This window comes from Carlito syrichta, unplaced genomic scaffold, assembly GCF_000164805.1.
Source record: "Carlito syrichta isolate Samal-C Ts95f unplaced genomic scaffold, Tarsius_syrichta-2.0.1 Scaffold305200, whole genome shotgun sequence".
NCBI classification, from domain to species: domain Eukaryota; kingdom Metazoa; phylum Chordata; class Mammalia; order Primates; family Tarsiidae; genus Carlito; species Carlito syrichta.
Window position 1 is genome coordinate 252,570 of NW_007249296.1, and position 18,887 is coordinate 271,456.

At 34.6% G+C, this 18,887-nt stretch overlaps 1 protein-coding gene across 7 annotated transcripts in view; it reads left to right on the forward strand.

Moving 5' to 3' along the window:
• The window catches only part of VTA1 (vesicle trafficking 1), an 80,014-nt gene that overhangs the window by 13,073 nt on the left and 48,054 nt on the right, over nt 1–18,887 (forward strand). For 6 of the 7 annotated variants that reach the window (XM_008061303.2, XM_021714069.1, XM_008061302.2 and 3 more), the window contains exons 2-4: nt 9,567–9,661; nt 12,080–12,207; nt 12,887–12,962. In XM_008061303.2, the coding sequence (XP_008059494.1) occupies nt 9,567–9,661; nt 12,080–12,207; nt 12,887–12,962 (299 nt within the window). The remainder of the gene's footprint in view (nt 1–9,566; nt 9,662–12,079; nt 12,208–12,886; nt 12,963–18,887) is intronic. The other variant, XM_021714071.1, reaches the window with a different exon arrangement.

Genomic DNA, 18,887 nt, shown 5'->3' on the forward strand with positions numbered 1-18,887 from the left:
ATTGATTTTTTAAAAAAATTTAAATGATTACATCAGTACATGATCTATGATAATTACTTATTTAATGTTAGTTATTATCAAATTATTAGTCCAGTTCACTGGGACCCTGTGAATGGTATGTTGTCTGTCAATTCTTACTTTTTTATTCAGTATGACAATCTCTGCCTTTTAATTGGAGTGTTTAAGTCATTTATATTTAATGTAATTATTAATGTGTTTGGTTTTAAGTCTTGCTATTTGTCTCATCTGTTCTTTGTTTCCTCTTTTTTTTTATAATTAGATGGGTTTTTATAGGAGTCTGCTGTGCTGCTACTGTGGTCTTACTGAATGTTCTCCTGTTTTATTTTGTGTGTGTGTGGTTGCTCTAGTGCTCACAATAGCCTATCATAGTCTACTGTCTCCTATTATATCACTTCACATATAAAGTAAGAACTGTCTTTTCCCCTCTCGTGTCGTTTGGCTATAGTTGTTATACATCATACTTACACATATGTCAAAAACTTCATATTTTTTTAATTTTTTAACTGTCTATTCTGTTTTAAATAAATTTATAAAGTGAGAAAATAAAAATGTTTATATTTTATTACATAAATGCCATTTTCAGCACTTCATTTCTTTGTGTAGATCCAAATTTTAAATGTGTTATCAGTTTCTTTTCTCTTGAAGAGCTTTATTTTTTTTTTAACGCGGTTTGCTGCCAATGAATTTTTTCAACTTGTATGAAATTGAACTTTTATTTCATCTTTATTTTTTAAAGACTTTTTGCTGGTTAAAAAATTTTAATTTGTCAATTTTTTCTTTCAATACTTTTTTTTTGCCACCCCTCTCCTCCTTGTTTTTGGGAATTCAGTAACATATGTGGTATAACAGGGGTCCCCAACACCAAGCACAGTAGGAGGTGAGTGGCAGTGAGCAGATCTCTGCATCCTGCTAGATCAGTGGCAACACATGAACCACAAAGCCTGTTGTGAACTGCACATGAGATGGATCTAGGTTGTGGAACTCCTTATGAGAATCTAATGCATGATGATCTCTTCTCGCCCTTTCTGTGGAAAAATTAAATCCCACTACCCAGCTCCTGATGCCAAAAAGGTTGGGCACCATTGCATTAGGACACTTGGTATTTTTCCACACTTCTGGAAACTCTGGTTTTGGGAGGGATTTACCTTTCTTTTATTCTTACAATTCTTTTTTTTCTGTTTCGCTGTGGGTAATTTATATTGCTGTGCTCTAGAGTTCACTAATCTTTTGTTTTTTTGGTGTCTACACTATTAATCCTGTAAGTTAATTTTTCATTTAAGATAGCATATTTTTTGCCTCTAGAAGTTTTATGTGGATTCCTTTATGTATATGCCATTTCTCCTTTTATTCATGGTTTTCTTGAAATACTTTCATTATAATTCCCTGTTATTTTAATGTCATTATCTCCTGTCTCCATAATTTTGTCATTGTTTGATCAACTTGGATTGTTGGCTTATATTCCCTCTTCCTAAGGATCATTTTTTTTCTTTGTTGTCGTTTTTTTCCTTTCTTTAGTAATTTTCGATTGGATGTAAGACGTTGTAAATTTCAAGTTCTTGAATGTCTAGAGTTTGTGTTCTGTCTTTGAAGAGACTTGATGTGGTCAGCAATTCAATAATTTGTAGTTCAGTGTGATCCTTTAGTGTGTTTTGTTTGTTGTTTTTAGCTTTGTGGGGGAAGATCTGAAGTAGCCTTTGCTCTAGGGGGAATTTAACACCACTACTAAAGTATGCCCATCTTGGAGTCTTCACTGAATACCCTTGGTAAATGGCTAGGACTTTTCACTCTCTCTGGTTGGATCTTTAATGCATTCCAATCCTGTGTGTGTGTTGGGAACAGTTCAGCTCTCAGCTCACAGGTCTTGTTAGTTCTTTGGTTTTGAGTAGTTTTCCTCTGCACATGCACATTATCACATATTCTACTGAGGCTCAGTTACCCCCTATGCAGGTTTCTGGGTTTTTTATGCGTAGCTCTCTTCTCTTCAGAACTCTGCCCCTCAACTTTTCAACTGCTTCAGTCTCCCTGAACTTGTCTGCTTTTGTAGTTCTTCTAGAAGCCTGTGCTCTGCTTAGGAGTCTTCCCTGGGCTTTGGTTTTGAATGTGCCTCCAGGCCAGACGCTGGACTTACCACTGGTGTCACCTCATTTGTTTCATTTCTCCAGGTATCATAGACTTCCTCTTTTCCTCTCCACTGTCTGAAAACGTATTTCATATATTTTGCACCGTTTTGTTTTGTTTGTTTTTGCTGTTTACAGTGGGATGGTGAACCTAGTTTCTTCATTGCCAGAAGTAGAATCTATGATCTCATTTTAACAATGAAATAATCACTTAGTGTCTGTTATGTGTTAGCACGATATTAGTATCCAGGATCTTAGTGATTATTTATTCTGTTGACAGTAAAAAACCCCAGATATTCTTGCCATATATATTGATTTTCATTGCATCTTTTAATAGGACATCAGGAGTAGCTAACTTTTTCTTAAAATTGCTATATTGTGACAGGAGTTCCAAGAGTATTTATTTAATAAAGGGATAAGTAGAGTAAATATCTTGTATTAGTAAATATGCATTCATGCTTCCCTTTTTCCTTTCTCTTTTGGTCAAGCAATATGTACTTTTTAAAAAATTTGGTAAGTAGTAAGATATACTTGATATGAAAGCTGTATAATATTTAATGTTTGACTCAGAAGTTCTTCCACAAGGCTAATATCTACCATAGAGCTAATAGTTACAGTATGCTTAAGAATAAAGCAGCAGATTTACTTCTGGTTTTTGGAATAACATTTGTTTTTACACATCGCTATGTGTCATTCTGTTTATTGAGTGCCACATTTTTTAACCTATTAAAGCCTCACTCTCCGCAGTTACTTTTATGTACCTTTCTGTGTGTGTTTATATCATGCACATATTATATTTTTGTTTCTCATGGATAAGTAAGGATGTTCAAATTCTATGGAACATTGAATCACACATACCTTTAGGATTAGTAAATGTCTTCTGAGTCACATTAAGTTAAAATCAGGTTAGAAAGTATTTAATCATTTACAAATATGGTTCATTTCTCATCATCAGGTAATATTTGTTCATAAAAATAAATATGTTTCCTTAAAGTAAATCAAATATATTTCTTATAGATGATTATAGCTACATGTTTATTTGTTCTGTTTTTATAGATATTTTTCATGTTAGACATTTTTCTCACCATATTTTTGTTGCTATAATGAATCGCTTGTCTTGAGATTTGTGTGAAAGTGATCCTTTTTTCATCCATGTGGTTGAAAGATATTTTAGTGTACTTATTAATTTTCATAAGTGGATTGAAGCTCTTTTTGTTGTTATTAATATTAGAGAATATGTCTTATGATGTAGTTTCTGTACTTAAGAGTTACAAGCCACATAAAGTATTCAGAAATATAAAAGGCCAGTTTTCGTCCAAAGTGTTTCCAATTCTGAGATGATTTAATTCTTCAATTAAAGATATTACCTTATAATAATGTCCATGTAATTGCAAAGAATAAATATGTAATTGGTAAGAAAAAATAAATGTAGGCCAAGCTAATAAACTTTGTTATTACACCATATTTTAGGATGAGCCATCTATCAGTATTAGATAAACTTCTGAAGGACAAGAAGTGGATATTTTGTTTACACTGTATTTGTGCTGTGAGTGAAGATGATAATGTGTGCCGAATTAATTTTCTGCATGTTTGTTTAATAGTTAAATCCTGAGATGGCTGTCACTAAATCCAAGGTGAACCATAGGAGTCAACTTCATTTCTTCACTCTCTGGGCTGTTACATCTCTGCTGGCTAGCCATTTCTTTCCAAAATTTGTCTATCAGGTAGTTAACTGTGCTCCATAAATGGCAGGACTCACATATTATTCACTACTATGGTGAGAAAATAAGGAGAAAGACCTTGTGAAATGAAACTGTCCCTACTATTTTTCTTTAAATTATCATGTTCCATTGGCCAGTGTACGTATAGTGAATAATTAACTAATATGTAGTCACTTGTGTTTTGGTGAGGTCGTTTTAAAGAGATTGAAGTATGTTTGAAATAGCTAGGACATTGGGAAACAAGTATTAAGCCCATTTTAGGCTGATAATTAAATTTATAATGATGCCAATCTGCCATCAGTCTGCTGCTTGGATGCAGGCATAGAGAAAGAAGATAGTTGGGTTTATATATGAATATGTTTTTGCCAGAGGGGTGCAATAAAAAGATTTTGAGACAGAAAGAGAGAGCACAGGCCTCTGTGGAAATCAGTGTGGCAATTCCTAAAAGTTCTAAAAATCGACCTTCCATATGACCCCACAATCCCCCTACTGGGAATATACCTGGAAGAACTCGGGTCACTCTATAAAAGAGATACCTGCATACATATGTTTATCGCAGGATTGTTCACAATAGCAAGAACATGGAACCAACCGTGCTGCCCATCAAAAGAGGACTGGATTTTAAAAATTTACATATACACAATGGAATATTACATAGCCATAAAGAAGAGCAAAATCATGAACTTCACAGCAACCTGGAGAGAATTAGAGCTTATGATACTGAATGATCTCTGACAGAAACAAAGAACTGAATATTACACCTTCTCACTCATAAGTGGTCCTTAAACAACTACCATATTACTATAAGAAAAGGATTGAAAGCGGGAAACTGTGGGGTGGGGGGATGGGGAGGTGGGTTTGAAAGTGGTCGATAACTGCCTGGGGAAGGGGGGTCACATACCTCATCAATAAGGGTCCCTGCACAGTGAATATCTGTATACCTAACCCTGGATTGTACCCCATGTTTTAAAATAAAAATTAAAAGGAAAAAAGAAAAAGAGATAGTACAATAAAATTCTTAAAAAATATATTGTAACATCAAAGCTGGTTGCAGAGGGAAGTTATAGGAAAGAAAACTATAATGAAGAAGTAGAGAGGGGTCAGTGAACTGGAACCCTATAGCACTGTGTATAGTTGAATGTTGGAAAAAAGGAAACTGCGTTTAGAGAGTAATTTCGTGATACATTGATTTTGGTGGCACAGCAGTTTGAGAGTTAGTTATGGAATGACTGGTGAGTGAAGGAGAGTACATAAAACTGTTGGGGTTGAGGCCGATAAGATTTGAGAACATGGTGCTATGTTTGCATTAGAATTAGAGTTGCTTGCTTATTGCAGAAAATTCAGAATAAGAATGGCTGAGTAAAGAAGGAGTTACTCCCCATTTAAAGAAAGTCGGATGTTGGCAGTACCCAGTGCTAGTGTGCTGACTGCATGAAGTCATCAGGGACCTAAGCAAGCTTATCCCTGTTTCAGGTCTACCAACCAGCACACGATTACCATTTCCAAGATTGCCTTTTGGCCCAAGAGGGTTATTAGAGCTTCAGTCATCTAGTATTTTTATTTGATGTAGCAGGGAAGAGAAATGGGAGAGGATCAGTAAGCTCTTACCCCTGTTAATATCCCCCCTTTACGGAGACATTCCAAAAGTCTGTCCCAACAATTTATGGTTACATGATATTATCCTTAGTTATAAGGCCATACTTTGCCTTGAAGAATACTGGGAAGTGTGCTCTTGGCAAGGTACATTACAATCTCTTGATGATACAGCGGGTTGCCAATCCTAAGGAGAAGTGTGAGAGTTTTGGATTTTGTTGTGTTTTATTGTAGAAGTCACTACTCAGAAGGACCACAAATATGTGATCTCCTCAAGGGACATCAGGTTTTAGTTAAGGCAGAGAAGGAGAAGGAACCTGGGTTGTAGGGGAGAGTATGCTGATTATGAAGCAGTAGTTCATAGTAGGGGGTTTTGGTAGAAAGCGCCAAAGTATGGGGGGAAATGCATGGGCTAAGATGGGTCAAGAAATCATAGTGTATAGTTGAGGGGAGTGAGAATGCAGTAGAGCAGTGCTCCTTGACCTTTTGATCATCTATCCATATGAGTTAAAAAAAAAACTAAACATAAATCTTCAGTGTATGAGGGGGGACCCAAAAAGTGGAATTATCTTTTGGAAGGTGAGCTCCCTGGCCCCTGTACAGTCTCTGGAGACAAGAAGTTTCTAAGTTTAGAATTGTTGGAATGTAGGGGAAATCAGAATTATGTTTTGAGTACATAAATATTTTAAGCTTCTGTATTTTAAAATAACATTCAAAAATTAAACGTGCATAATATTTGCAACCACTGTATTATCTAAAGAGTTCATATGATGCATTTTTAAAAAGGAAATGCAACAAAAACCCTGGAAGAAAAGACCTGGACAACTCAACAGAGAGAACATGGTTCGGGAGCTTAGTCAGTTTTAAGAAAAAAGAGCTGACTAAGATAGGCACAAAACTTGAAAAACTCAAGTTCCACTAAGGAACCACCTGTCAGCATCAGTTTACCAGCTAGCGTTATTGCTGCATTCTAGAGGAAAGTCCTGAGTTGTGGCAAACAGATGACTAGTTCTTCCACCATGACAGTGCACCTGCCCACACTGAACTGAGTGTTCAGTAGTTTTTGACCAAAAATGTCATCGCCCCCATACCCAGGCCAGGAGTGGGAGCGGCCACTGCACTCCAGTCTGGGCGACAGAGTGAGACTCCAACTCAAAAAAATAAAAAATAAAATACCTAAATAGCATCTTTTAAAATGTGTATACATTTTTTGGCACCCCCAGTATATTATAAGAGGTAAATAAAAATAGCAATTTTTAAAGAAAGGGATAATGATATCAATAAAAATGCTAATATTTTCTTTTCACATTCTAGCCAGTTGTTTTGCTGATCTCTGAAATCATATGGGTGTCAAAGGCCTCTGCTTCAACATAGCTTTGGGTGGTGACTCTCAAAGGAGAAATATGAACAACCTGGCATGGAATCAGTTTCATGATATTACTTACTCTTACAAGAAGCCTTCCTCTTAAAAATAAGAGCAGACACCTGATATTTTTCAGGAAATTTTGGCAATGTAACAAGACATGGTAAGATTAAATTTAGGGGAAGAAAAAGCATGTTATGATTCATAGATATTATCTTGTAAAGAGATGACATTTTATCTGAGATCAAATAACCAGGAAATATTTAAAAAATCAAATAACCAGGAAATACCAAAATTAAAAATAATAATAAGGAAGGAACCACAAGTTATTAGAGAGGATTATTAATTAAGTGGTTGTGAAACATGTGCCAATAACTGGAGGGAAAATGCAAGTTAAAGGGTTAAGTTTGAAAATTAAACCATAGGAAAACCTAGGAAAATCATATAATAACTGAATATTAAGTCTCTGGAGACAGAAGTTTCTACGCTTAGAGTTGTTGGGATATAGGGGAAATCACAAATAGTTTTGAGTACATAGCTATTTTAAACCTTTGTGTTTTATTTTTATTTTTTATTTTTTTTTTTTTTTGAGTTGGAGTCTCACTCTGTCACCCAGACTGGTGTGCAGTGGCCGCTCCCGGCCACCGCAGCCTTGGCCTGCTGGGCTCCGTCAATCCTTCCGCTCCAGCCTTCCAAGTAGCTGGAACCACAGGCGTGTGCTACCACGCCCAGCTAGTTTTTTTTATTTATTGTAGAGATGAGGTCTCGCCAAGTTGCCCCGGCAGGGCTTGCCAAGTTGCCCCAGCGGGTCTCAAACCCGTGGGCTCAGGCAGTCCACTCACCTCAGCCTCCCAAAGCGCTGGGATTACAGGCTGAGCCACCGAGTCCAGCTTGTGTTTTAAAATAACATTCAAAAATTAAACGTGCATAATATTTGCAACCAATGTATTTATTATCTAAAGAGTTCATGTGATGCATTTTAAAAAAGGAAATGCAACAAAAACTCTGGAAAAAAAGACCTGGACAACTCAACGGAGAGAACGTGGTTCAGGAGTTCAGTTCATTTTAGCAAAAAAGAGCTACCTAAGATAGACACAAAACTTGGAAAATTCAAAAGAAATACAAGTGATTTGAAAAGTATATCTGTCTATACCTTAAGGACTGAGGAAAACCTCACATAGTCAGAAGGGCAAGGGATCAGGGCACCTTGCTAAAGAAATAGCTGGTTACAAGAAAGAGAGAGAAAAAGACCAAATTTGGTTACATTTATGATCAAAACTATGACTATTTAGACTAAGTAGGGTACTTTTTTTTGTTTCTCAAATTAATATCTGTCAAAATAATGTCCAGCACAGTGAAAGCACTGTGCTGTACACTACATAGAAGTAAATCTCTACAGCACTTTTGCAACTCCATTTTTTTCTCTCTTTAATACTGAGTGGATCAAACTCTAAAATTTGATATGTGGCAATACATACATTAATAAATTAAACTTCAAGCTCTGTAATATGAGATAGCTCTGAAAACCTAAGCATTAAAATGTTTCTTCTGATAAAACCATTAAAATTAAAACACAGAGCAAATAGGTAACTGCATCATGTGTTTATTCATACATTTTTAAAGAGGATTTTTGTCAGGTGGACATAATTGAAATGGAAATTCTGAGAGTAACTAAGAGATGCCAAGCCCTATTACAAAACGCTAGTAAATAAAACAGCAATAGACTAATACAGCTGATTAGGCAGTATACAGAATTGGGTTCTGTTATCCCATGGAAACTTAATATATGATAATTAATGATAAAAGTGGCATTTCAGTCTGTGGGACATAATTAGCCATTCTTTCATTCGTGTATTTATGTATTCAGGAAATGTTTATCAAGGGCCAAGCACTGTCCTAGATGCCAGGGATACATCAGCAAACCAAATAGACAAAAATCCCCATCATCATGGAGTTTGAATTCCAGTTGGGATAGAGACAGGATAAGGTAATGGAAGATGATTGCATGCTGAGGAGTAAAGTAAAATAGGGAATGGGGATAGTGTTCACAAGATTTTATTTGGGGGTGAAAGTTACATTCCTGCTTCATACTATGTAAAGAATTACTACAAGTGAGTTTGTTTAAAAAGCAAATCAATTTGGCAGAAGATTTTTTTTTCTTTTAATTTAATTGTTACTCCTAATTCATAAAGGGGAATGTAGAGCTATCCAACAAATATCTGATACTTTTTTAGTAGTTAGGAAAACGAAAAATCAAGCAGCACTTTCAAGCTTCAGATTGACATGAATTTAAGTTTAATAGCTGTTTTTTTGTGTGAGTTAGGAGAAATGGGTGATTACTGCATATGTTGCAGATACAGCTAAATCTGTTTTGGAAGGCAGTTTAAGAGTAGCTCTCAAAATGAAAAAGGTACCCAGGAATTTCACCTTTTGGTACATACCCCAGGGAACTCTTGATACAAGGAGGTATGGTAGGTGGCACAGCATTATTTATAATGAAATTTGAGAGCTAACTAAATGTGCTTCAGTTAGACTAATATATCCATACTGTAGAACACTAGCATTGACACAGATCTCCAGGACATACTGTTAAATGTAAGAAATAAATTACAGACAGACATATGTCTGTAATTTATTTCATAGTAAATTAGAGTTTTAAATTACTAGGCAAAACATGTATTTTAAACATTCCATATAGAGGAGGATGTTTAAAAATGAGATTGTTCAAATCATCTTATTTTTTCTTTGTAGGTCGTTTATATGCAATGCAGACTGGAATGAAGATTGATAGTAAAACTCCTGAATGTCGTAAATTTTTATCAAAGTTAATGGATCAGTTAGAAGCTGTAAGTTAAGCACTGATGACTTATTTTCTGATTTTGTTCAGAGTGCCATTTTATTCATTTGTGTACGTTGTCATTTTAGTTTTTTCCCTTGACAAAAATCAGCAATGCCATTATACCTAAGGAAACACTAGACACAATTTTTTTTTCATTTACTCTCTACTAGGGAGTTGCAAGTATAAATTGAAATAGGTTCAGATATGTTTGCATATACCATTATATCTTGTTTCACATTACTATAGGTGATTTTTGACTCATCATTCATAAGTGGCAAATCCTTCCTCATACAGTTATGTGGGTGATTAATTTGGTACTTCTTAAATATCTCTTATAATAATGAAATAGACTATTAATTTAGTGAAAGAAATAATGAAGGAAATGATACTGATTGCTTATCTTTCTTTCTCTCTCTCTTTCTCCCTGTCTTTTCTCCCACTCTGGGTCCCAGGTCCCAGGGCACTGTTTTGATCCAGGCATCTTTCTCTCCTAGAAGAAATGTTGTAGGTAACTTAGGAGTCACCTTTTTGAACCTGATGTAACTTCACAGGTCGTTATAAAGGTGCCTATTTAGGGAAAACTGAATGGGTTGGATTGGGTATCAGCACCTAAAGAATGCAGTGCCAGCCATAGTAATCATACTTAGTAATCAGGGCTCTCTGTCTTGTGACTCCCATGCCTACCTGGCCATTTTTTCTCTTAACGTGAATAACTCTGGCTTATTTTTTATTTTTTTATATGGTTATGTGACCTACTCAGGAAAAATAGAAACCTGCTTATTCTATCAGTTGCCTTCTTTTGCTTAGAGACACAGAACTTAGACATACTAAAAATCAACATCAAACCATTTATACTAGTCAGCCCAGAGGTTTTTATTGTTTTCATTTTTAGTTATTGACAGAAAGTTATTATTCATATCAAGGCATATCCTAAGACAAAACTTCACTGCCTAGTTGTATTAAGGAGCTATGATAGTAGTGTCTCTCTCACTTGATATGGCTCTCTGGCATACTGATCCCAGGATCCCGAGCTCTTGTTATCTACTACTATGACCCACCCAAAGTGGGCCTGATGGTCACTGAGGGAATTCAGCTGGCCCCACTTTTGATGCTGTTTCTATGGATGCAAGATAAATAATTTGAGTACTCTCTTTTTTGGGATATGGGTTTGGGGCGGCAGTGAGAGTGTTTCTCACACATGGCAGTATATTTGTAAAATCCCAACCCTATCAGACATTTTATATAGAATATGTATCGTTATTAATTTCACAGTATCGCAGTAATAGGTAAAATAATAAGACTCTTAAATGAGACAAAATTCAAACAGTTCTTTATAATAAACAAAATTTAAATCACATTTACAGAGATACACCATGAGTTTATCATTTCCTAAATTAAGTATCAGGTAGCATAAGTTTATTTCATGGTGAGGGCATATCTATAATGTTTGTATTACAGTTTTAAAACTTCAAATTTTTTCTGCCAAATATTTTTTGTTAAAGATGAGATGAAGTGGCTTGCTTTCTCTAAAATTTTTCTAGATCTGTCTTTACAAACCATTTTGCAATTTGGATATAGTAAACTAATGTTGTGTGTGTGTGTGTGTGTGTGTGTGTGTGTGTGTGTGTGTTTTCCTGTTTTTGTTCAGGATAATCATAGCCAAAGTTTCCTTAAATTCCAACCTTAAGTCTCTTTGTGACCCTATTCTTTAGTAATTATAAAAGTACTTTGCTGTTTTTCTGAAAAATCCTGAGGTCTTCTTTTAATTTAATTTTTTACTTCATAACAACTTTGAAATAAGCATTTTTTAAAAAACAGTATGGTACTAAGATCTGATGTTCTAGAATGTCATTTTATTCTAACGACTGAGTAAAAAGTAGAGACTGTTGTTTTTAAAATGCTTTAAGTTATTGTTCTTATAGGAAAGGGATTCACAATTATATCATACATACTATTTTAGAACATGATGAACCTTCTGTCCTTACTTTTTTATATTTGACAGAAGAAACTGAAATGTCATTGGTTACAATTTTAGATTATATATGCTTAGAGAAGATTTTCAAATTCTATTTTTAGGATAACTGATAGTGCATTGAGTAATACAGCATTATTTTGAAATATTTGTCTGATGCTTAGCTCACATGGTTACTAGGATATAGTTTTTATTCCTGGTTATTTTGACTTTTAGAGCTAAATGATACTTCCAGGTTATCATAAGTGTTTCTTCTAAATTTTATAAGCATTGGATTTTGTTTTAAGTACATTGGGCTGAGGCAGAGCAACTTTGTTTTTGCAAGATTTCATTGATAAATCTTTTTATTGAATGTAAAATAATTTACTTAAAGTGATTATTAGGATGATTTGTACTTAAGCAAACACTTTGAAGAGTCCAAAACCATAAGGTATGTCTTTAATTTTATTTTAGCTTAAGAAGCAGTTGGGTGATAATGAAGCTATTACTCAAGAAATAGTTGGTTGTGCCCATTTGGAGAATTATGCTTTGAAAATGTTTTTGTATGCAGACAATGAAGATCGTGCTGGGCGATTTCACAAGTAAGTAAAAAAAAGAGGAAAATAAATATTATTTTATGAATTTGGTTACTGTATAATCAGAATGTCCTAGTTTTATATTGAACACTCTGTGACTTCCTGATTAATGATTTAGATTCTTTTTTTTTAGTTTATAGAACCTCACAGTGATTTTGGGTTACAAATGCAGGTCTTTATTTTTAGAGAAAATGGCTGAAAGGGGAAATACTTAGGGCAGACTTATGTTCTTAGTAAATACACCCTAACTTACCATTCTTTAACGTTTAGTAACATCTAAGTATTGATTTTGGCCAACATCACAGCTTGGGCCATTGATGTTGATCTAAAAAGTATCCACTTCTTTTCATTCAAATGATTTGTCATTATTATAATATTTAAATGCAAATAAATGCATTATGGTTTGATATGGAGTCTGATAATACTTTAATAACATTGTCTGAAATCAAAAGCATACAGTAAAAGCTTCAGTAGCATATTTACTTATAATGTGTCTTGTTACTTTCTCCTAATTACAGATTAGAAAAGAATTTTTATTGCGTTCTTGAAATCTGATTTTATTGAAAACATTAATTTCAGAGACTTTTTTAAACATTGGATTTTTTTTTTCTTATTGCTACTACTGACTAATACTACATTGTAATGTTTTTCATTTTAACTAGACCAGCTTTCTTTTCTCTTCCAGAAACATGATCAAGTCCTTCTATACTGCAAGTCTTTTAATAGATGTCATAACAGTATTTGGAGAACTCACTGATGAAGTGAGTGTACATTCTTTATTGTCCTATTGACTAAGAGCGGCAGTGTTGCAATTAATCGGTTTTGTTGTGCATTGTTTATTGAGAGCAGAATGTCCATGAGAAATGTAATGCAAACACAAAGTGTAATTTGAATTTTTTTTACTAGCCACTTTAAAAAGTAACACAAAATTATTTTCAATATATTTTGTTTTTTGTACTAAGTTCTTAAATCTAGCATATATTTTACACTTAAGTGCATGTGTGGCTGCTGTTCTAGATAGCATAGGTTTACAATTTGGTTTTATTAAGTGTCCATATACTACCAATCCTGTATGCTATTAAATTTCTACATTGTAACTTTTATCAACATGCGAAAGACAGTCTTTTTAAGACTGTTTTCCTCTATTTCATTTCTAGTCAGAAATATTGTTGATGATTTGTTTCCCTTGTAAAATGCATATAAGACTTGATATTTTATAAGATACTTCCTACCTATTTTATCAGTTTGATTCTCCTAATGACTCTAAGATAAGCAGAGCACATAATCATTTTGGACATGAGCACATGGAAGCTACATGACAAACTTATTGCTTTGGGTTTAGTGTTTCCACTATAGCAGGCTTTACCATTGGTATGGAAAATTTGTTTTCTGAAAGGGTAGATATTAGTCTAGAAAGAGATAGAGACAAGCTGTTATTGGTGATTTGAATACCGTAAGGAACATCATTTTCTGTGATAGGATTTTTTAAATATTAAGTAGCTGTTAGTAAAGTTCTAAACAAAACTGTTTTCAGTTTTGTAAAAGATTGTTAGCAAAATGGCAAAAAGTTGTTGTTTGTAAAATGAAATTAAGCTCTATGTTTGATGATTAAAAGCAGAGGTTTTACCTTCAAGAAAGTTGTGCATTACATCTCAAAGTTGTAAAGAATGAACTTTTTTTTTTAACTGTGTGTAACCATCCATTTTATTTCAAAACATAAGCATCCTTGGTTTTTGTCCAACAATGCCGGTAGCAGTCCCCAATAATTGAGATAACCAAAACTCAGAGATTTTTGAAATTGCCTCTAAGATATGGAGCAATGCCTATTGACAGCCACTGCTCTCAAGTGTTTATACTCTTAATACAAAGTAACATAAGAAAGAACTGAAATCTGGAGTGTGAAACCTGAATGCTTCTTAATTAATATTATATTTTATATTCTGATAGCCTTATGGATCCACCTGTTTAGCTTCATTTCTCCTCCCATCTTCTCTTATTACCAATCTGAATTTCTTTTCCTCTCTGTTTTACAATTATGAATCACTATGCTGGATACTTGGAGATAGTGAGAAAATGTAAGCATGGCATGATGGAAAGCTTTGAGTGGTTCAGTAGAATTTTGGAGAGTACCAGCTGGGTGAAGGGGAATAGTGAGAATTCAGATTAGAAAAGTTAGTCATAAGCCATATCATACAGTTGTTAGAAGGCCCATAATTTTCGATTGGCGTTTTTGAATAAAGAGTTATACTTGGAGTTGCTTTGTAGGAACGTATAGAATGAATTGGGGTGAGGGAGAATTACAAACCATTCTGCAAAGGAACTATTAATAGTCGATAATTACTATAGACCTTAGGTGAGAATTGAAGAATCATGCATGGTGAGTCAATTTTGACTTGAGAAAAAATAATATGTTCACACTTCAAAATGTGAGGGGCAAGTATGGCATCCAGAAAGAAATCACCATAAGACTCGTAGTAATAAATCGGTAAGAAATCAGCACAGTAGAGTGGTCATTTCAAGCTGTAAGACTAGACAAAGCATTTTAAATCAGTGGATTGCTTTGGAAGAGACAGAGAATGATCAAGTAAATACTCTTGGTAAACACCTATTTTTAAAATGCAAGTGGAAGAAGTAAATAAACACATTCGCAAAAGTGAATCGAATTTTAAGTTATTAGATCCTAATAAGGGAAAGTAGCAGGTCAGTATGCTAAATGCTTCCAAATGCTCTCCTTACCCTCTCCTAGTTTTCCTACTTAGAAAAGTTACCTTTGCCTATATCTCAGAAGCAAGTATTCAATCCTTTGAAGTTACAACTACTAACAATGGGGAATTCAGATTAATAGGTAAAGTAACAGACACAGGAAAAAGAACAAAAGTTCTAAAATTCTCAAGTAATAGGTTCTTTTCACTTAAGGGATAAATAACACCTCCACACACATAAAACATATGATTCATCTGCATTTCAGGAGAAAAATCTAGGTTTACTTTTAGTTACTTTAGGAAAGAACAACTTCCTTTGTTATTTTATCCTAGTAACTAGGACAGATGCTCTAAAGAGGCTGATGAAGCCGGGCTTGGTGGCTCAGCCTGTAATCCCGCGCCTTGGGAGGCTGAGGTGAGTGGATTGCCTGAGCCTGTGGGTTCGAGACCCGCCTGGGCAACTTGGCGAGACCTCATCTCTACAATAAATCAAAAAATTAGACGGGCATGGTAGCGCGTGCCTGTAGTTCCAGCTACTTGGAAGACTGAGGCGGAAGGATCACCGGAGCCCAGCAGGTCGAGGCTGCGGTGGCCGGGAGCGGCCACTGCACTCCAGTCTGGGCGACAGAGTGAGACTCCAACTCAAAAATTAAATAAATAAATAAAATAAAGAGACTGATGAGAAAGCTTCAAGAGAGGTTGGTTGTGGGATTTGTTTAGATACTAGAGTTACTAAACAATATAGCTTAAGGGTAAAAGGGACATTATCTCAAAACAGTGACACCCTTTTTTCCTCCATCTCACTAACCAACCTGCTACCTAAACCCTTCTTCTGCGTTGCACTGTTACTAGAATAAAATAGAAATTACCATTTTTTTTTTTTGGTGGATAAAGAATTCCAGAAAGTTAGAGGAATCTGAAATGGCATGGAAAGAAAAAATTAAATATTCTAATGCCGGAGTGGAATGAGAAGTCCCTGTGGGTATGATTGGGCCGAGGTTTATTCTTGGGTCTTTACGTAAATTCTGCATATTTAAATTAAAAATTATGTGTGTTCAGCAATTAACGCGTATTTATATAGGTGCTTTTTACTAATTTACATGTTAGTTATGCAAAATTTGTACTTTCAGCCAAAGTTGTACTTATGCAAAATTTGTACTTTCAGCCAAAGTATATGTCAAAATTTACAAGCTGCTTGACACACAATACTGACTTTTCTCATATCCAGTATACTGTGATGATCTTATCCTTAAATGACTAGTGAACTGATTTTTTTACTATGTACTAAAGTTGACTAACTGTGTAAGGCCAGCCAAGCAGGAAAGGAAAATACTAGTAAGACTATCCATATGCCATTATCACAATCCTCAGACCAATCAGTTTGGTCAGCCTTGTTTCTGACTCATTTTCTCTAATTTTCAGTGCTGCTTTTTGTTCCATTATTTTCTGTTTCTAGGTACAGTGATTACTGGAATCTAGGTTTTTCAAAATAATGATCTAAAATGCCAATAATTTGAAGTAATGCCCACTTGGATGTGATAAGGAAGAATACATGTTTGTCTAAGAAAATCTAAAGCTTATAGTTACTTGTGGTTTAAGTACTATAATGCCTAAAGTAAGACACAAACCATTGTAAGATTTCTTATTTTAAAAACTATTAAAAGTATTTTTTAAAACCATGGATATGAACTGGTTACTTCTAAGCACTGAATGGTTTTAACTCATTCCCTCCTTCACACTTCCACTTTAGTTTCATACTGTACTTTCAAAACACTAGCCGAAACAAAGACAGGAAACAAAAGTGAGGAAAGACTGAGTTTAAGGATTTCTGGTAGGCAGATTTTTTAAAAATATATAGTCTCCTTTAGGTATATTTCAGGACTCACTATAACCTATTTATTCATTTATAAGAGAAATGCAGTGCTGTTTTTTAACTAAGTGCTCTTTCTAACTTTTTAATAAAGCTGAAACTTTCTTCAAAATTGGTTAATTTCCCTTGCTTCTCAAATAATGCTGTTTGAGAAACTCTAAAATGACAACAAAATGGGAAGGGGAACTGGATAGTTGTTTTTATTTGTGTGTTTTTCATTATCTTTTAATTTTATCATCGGTATAATCAAGACTGATTTTTAAGTTACGTTTTTTTAAAGTCTGAAAATTGTATGGCTGTCTTCTATTAGCTCTTAAGATTTATTGTTAAAGAAAAGAGCTGGACTCGGTGGCTCAGCCTGTAATCCCGTGCCTTTGGGAGGCTGAGGTGAGTGGATTGCCTGAGCCCGCGGGTTCGAGACCCGCCTGGGCAGCAAGACCTCATCTCTACAATAAATCAAAAAATCAGCCGGGCGTGGTAGCGCATGCCTGTAATTCCGGCTACTTGGAAGGCTGAGGCGGAAGAATCGCCGGAGCCCAGCAGGTCGAGGCTGCGGTGGCCGGGAGCAGCCACTGCACTCCAGTCTGGGTGACAGAGTGAGAATACAACTCAAAAAAAAAAAAGAAAGAAGAGAGACAGTGACTGTCAGAGCCAAAAAGAAAAACGTTTTTAGAAAGGGATTAATAAGTGTGTATGGGAAGGCTGAACAAGGGGATCTCTGAGGTCCTTTGCCAGTTTCTGATTATAAGTTAAGACATGCAAGAAGTTATGAGAAAGGAAAATAGAAAATAAATGAAAAATAAGACCAAAAAAATAGAAAGAAGAGAGAACCAAAAATAGTTTTAGATTAGAAGCTTCAAATGGAGGGATAACAAATTAAACCTTATAAGTTATATAAAAGATAGTGAAAAGTAGTCAAACTACTAAAAACTATAGTAGCTAAGAACAACAGAGTTACTAGGAGGAAGGGAAAAGAAACGTCAGATTGGCATGGCACTATAGGGGTAGTAAGGATAAGTAAAACCTGAATACCTGAAGCCTTTGGTATGATATTTGTATGTCATGATTTCGAGTCTTCTAATTAAGTTCTTTTTTACTTCAAATTTTTAAAGTTCTTTCTCAAAAATGGTTCACAAGCTGGATTACTGCGATTTACATAATTATCTTCCTATTTCAAGCTTTTTCCCATCAATCTATTTTCCTCTGTCACTGTTTTATTGAAGAATCTACAGAGACTATTTTGCAGCACTGTAAATCTAGCTATTATGTTGTATACCCTACTTGCATTACTGTTTGCCAGTCCCATTTTATGCTTGTGAGACCACTGTGCTCGCCGTCTTCTCAGTTTTCACCTTGGAAACATGTTTTTAGCCTGCTTTATCTAGTTTTACCATCTCGCCAAGTATTAACTATATTATTCTAGCCCCCATACGAATTTCTCCATTCTCTCAACTCTTCTGCCTTTATTTAGAGTTCTAACTTTATGACTATTACTGTATTGATTTCATTTTTGCATATCATGCTTTGGAATAAATTATACTGCAAGTGCTTGAGGGAGGACTTGTCTCATTCTACTCTTATGTTTTTTTTTGGCATGAAGGGTACATTTGCACACTGAGTAAAATATTGTACTAAAAAGTGGCTGATTAGTTGGTATTTCAAAAATTGCTGTAGTAAGCTTTTCATTTTATCTATTGATGGAAATAATGTTCAAACTTGTTTATACAGAATTTGTTTCATAACTCTTCTAAAATCTCATTTACTCACAGCATTTTTCTTGATCATTTCTTGATATTTTTCCCTTTTAATTTCAGTCATTACTCATGATTATACAAAACTAAGAAAGGGAATTTTTTTTTTTTTTTTTAGTCTTCAACTCTGTTGTTAATTTTATTTTATCTGCCACTATTCTATATTTCAACTATTCTTTCTCTGCTTTTGGCTTACATATTTGACTCTTTTAACTGTGCTGTATGTAATTCTACCTTCTACTACATTTCATTATTCTGGGAGTTTTATAGAACCCTTATTATTTGTGTAATATACTTGGGAGATTGAGGATTGAGAGACTCAGAGTATAAATATATTATCTGTGATGTTACCACTAAATTAGA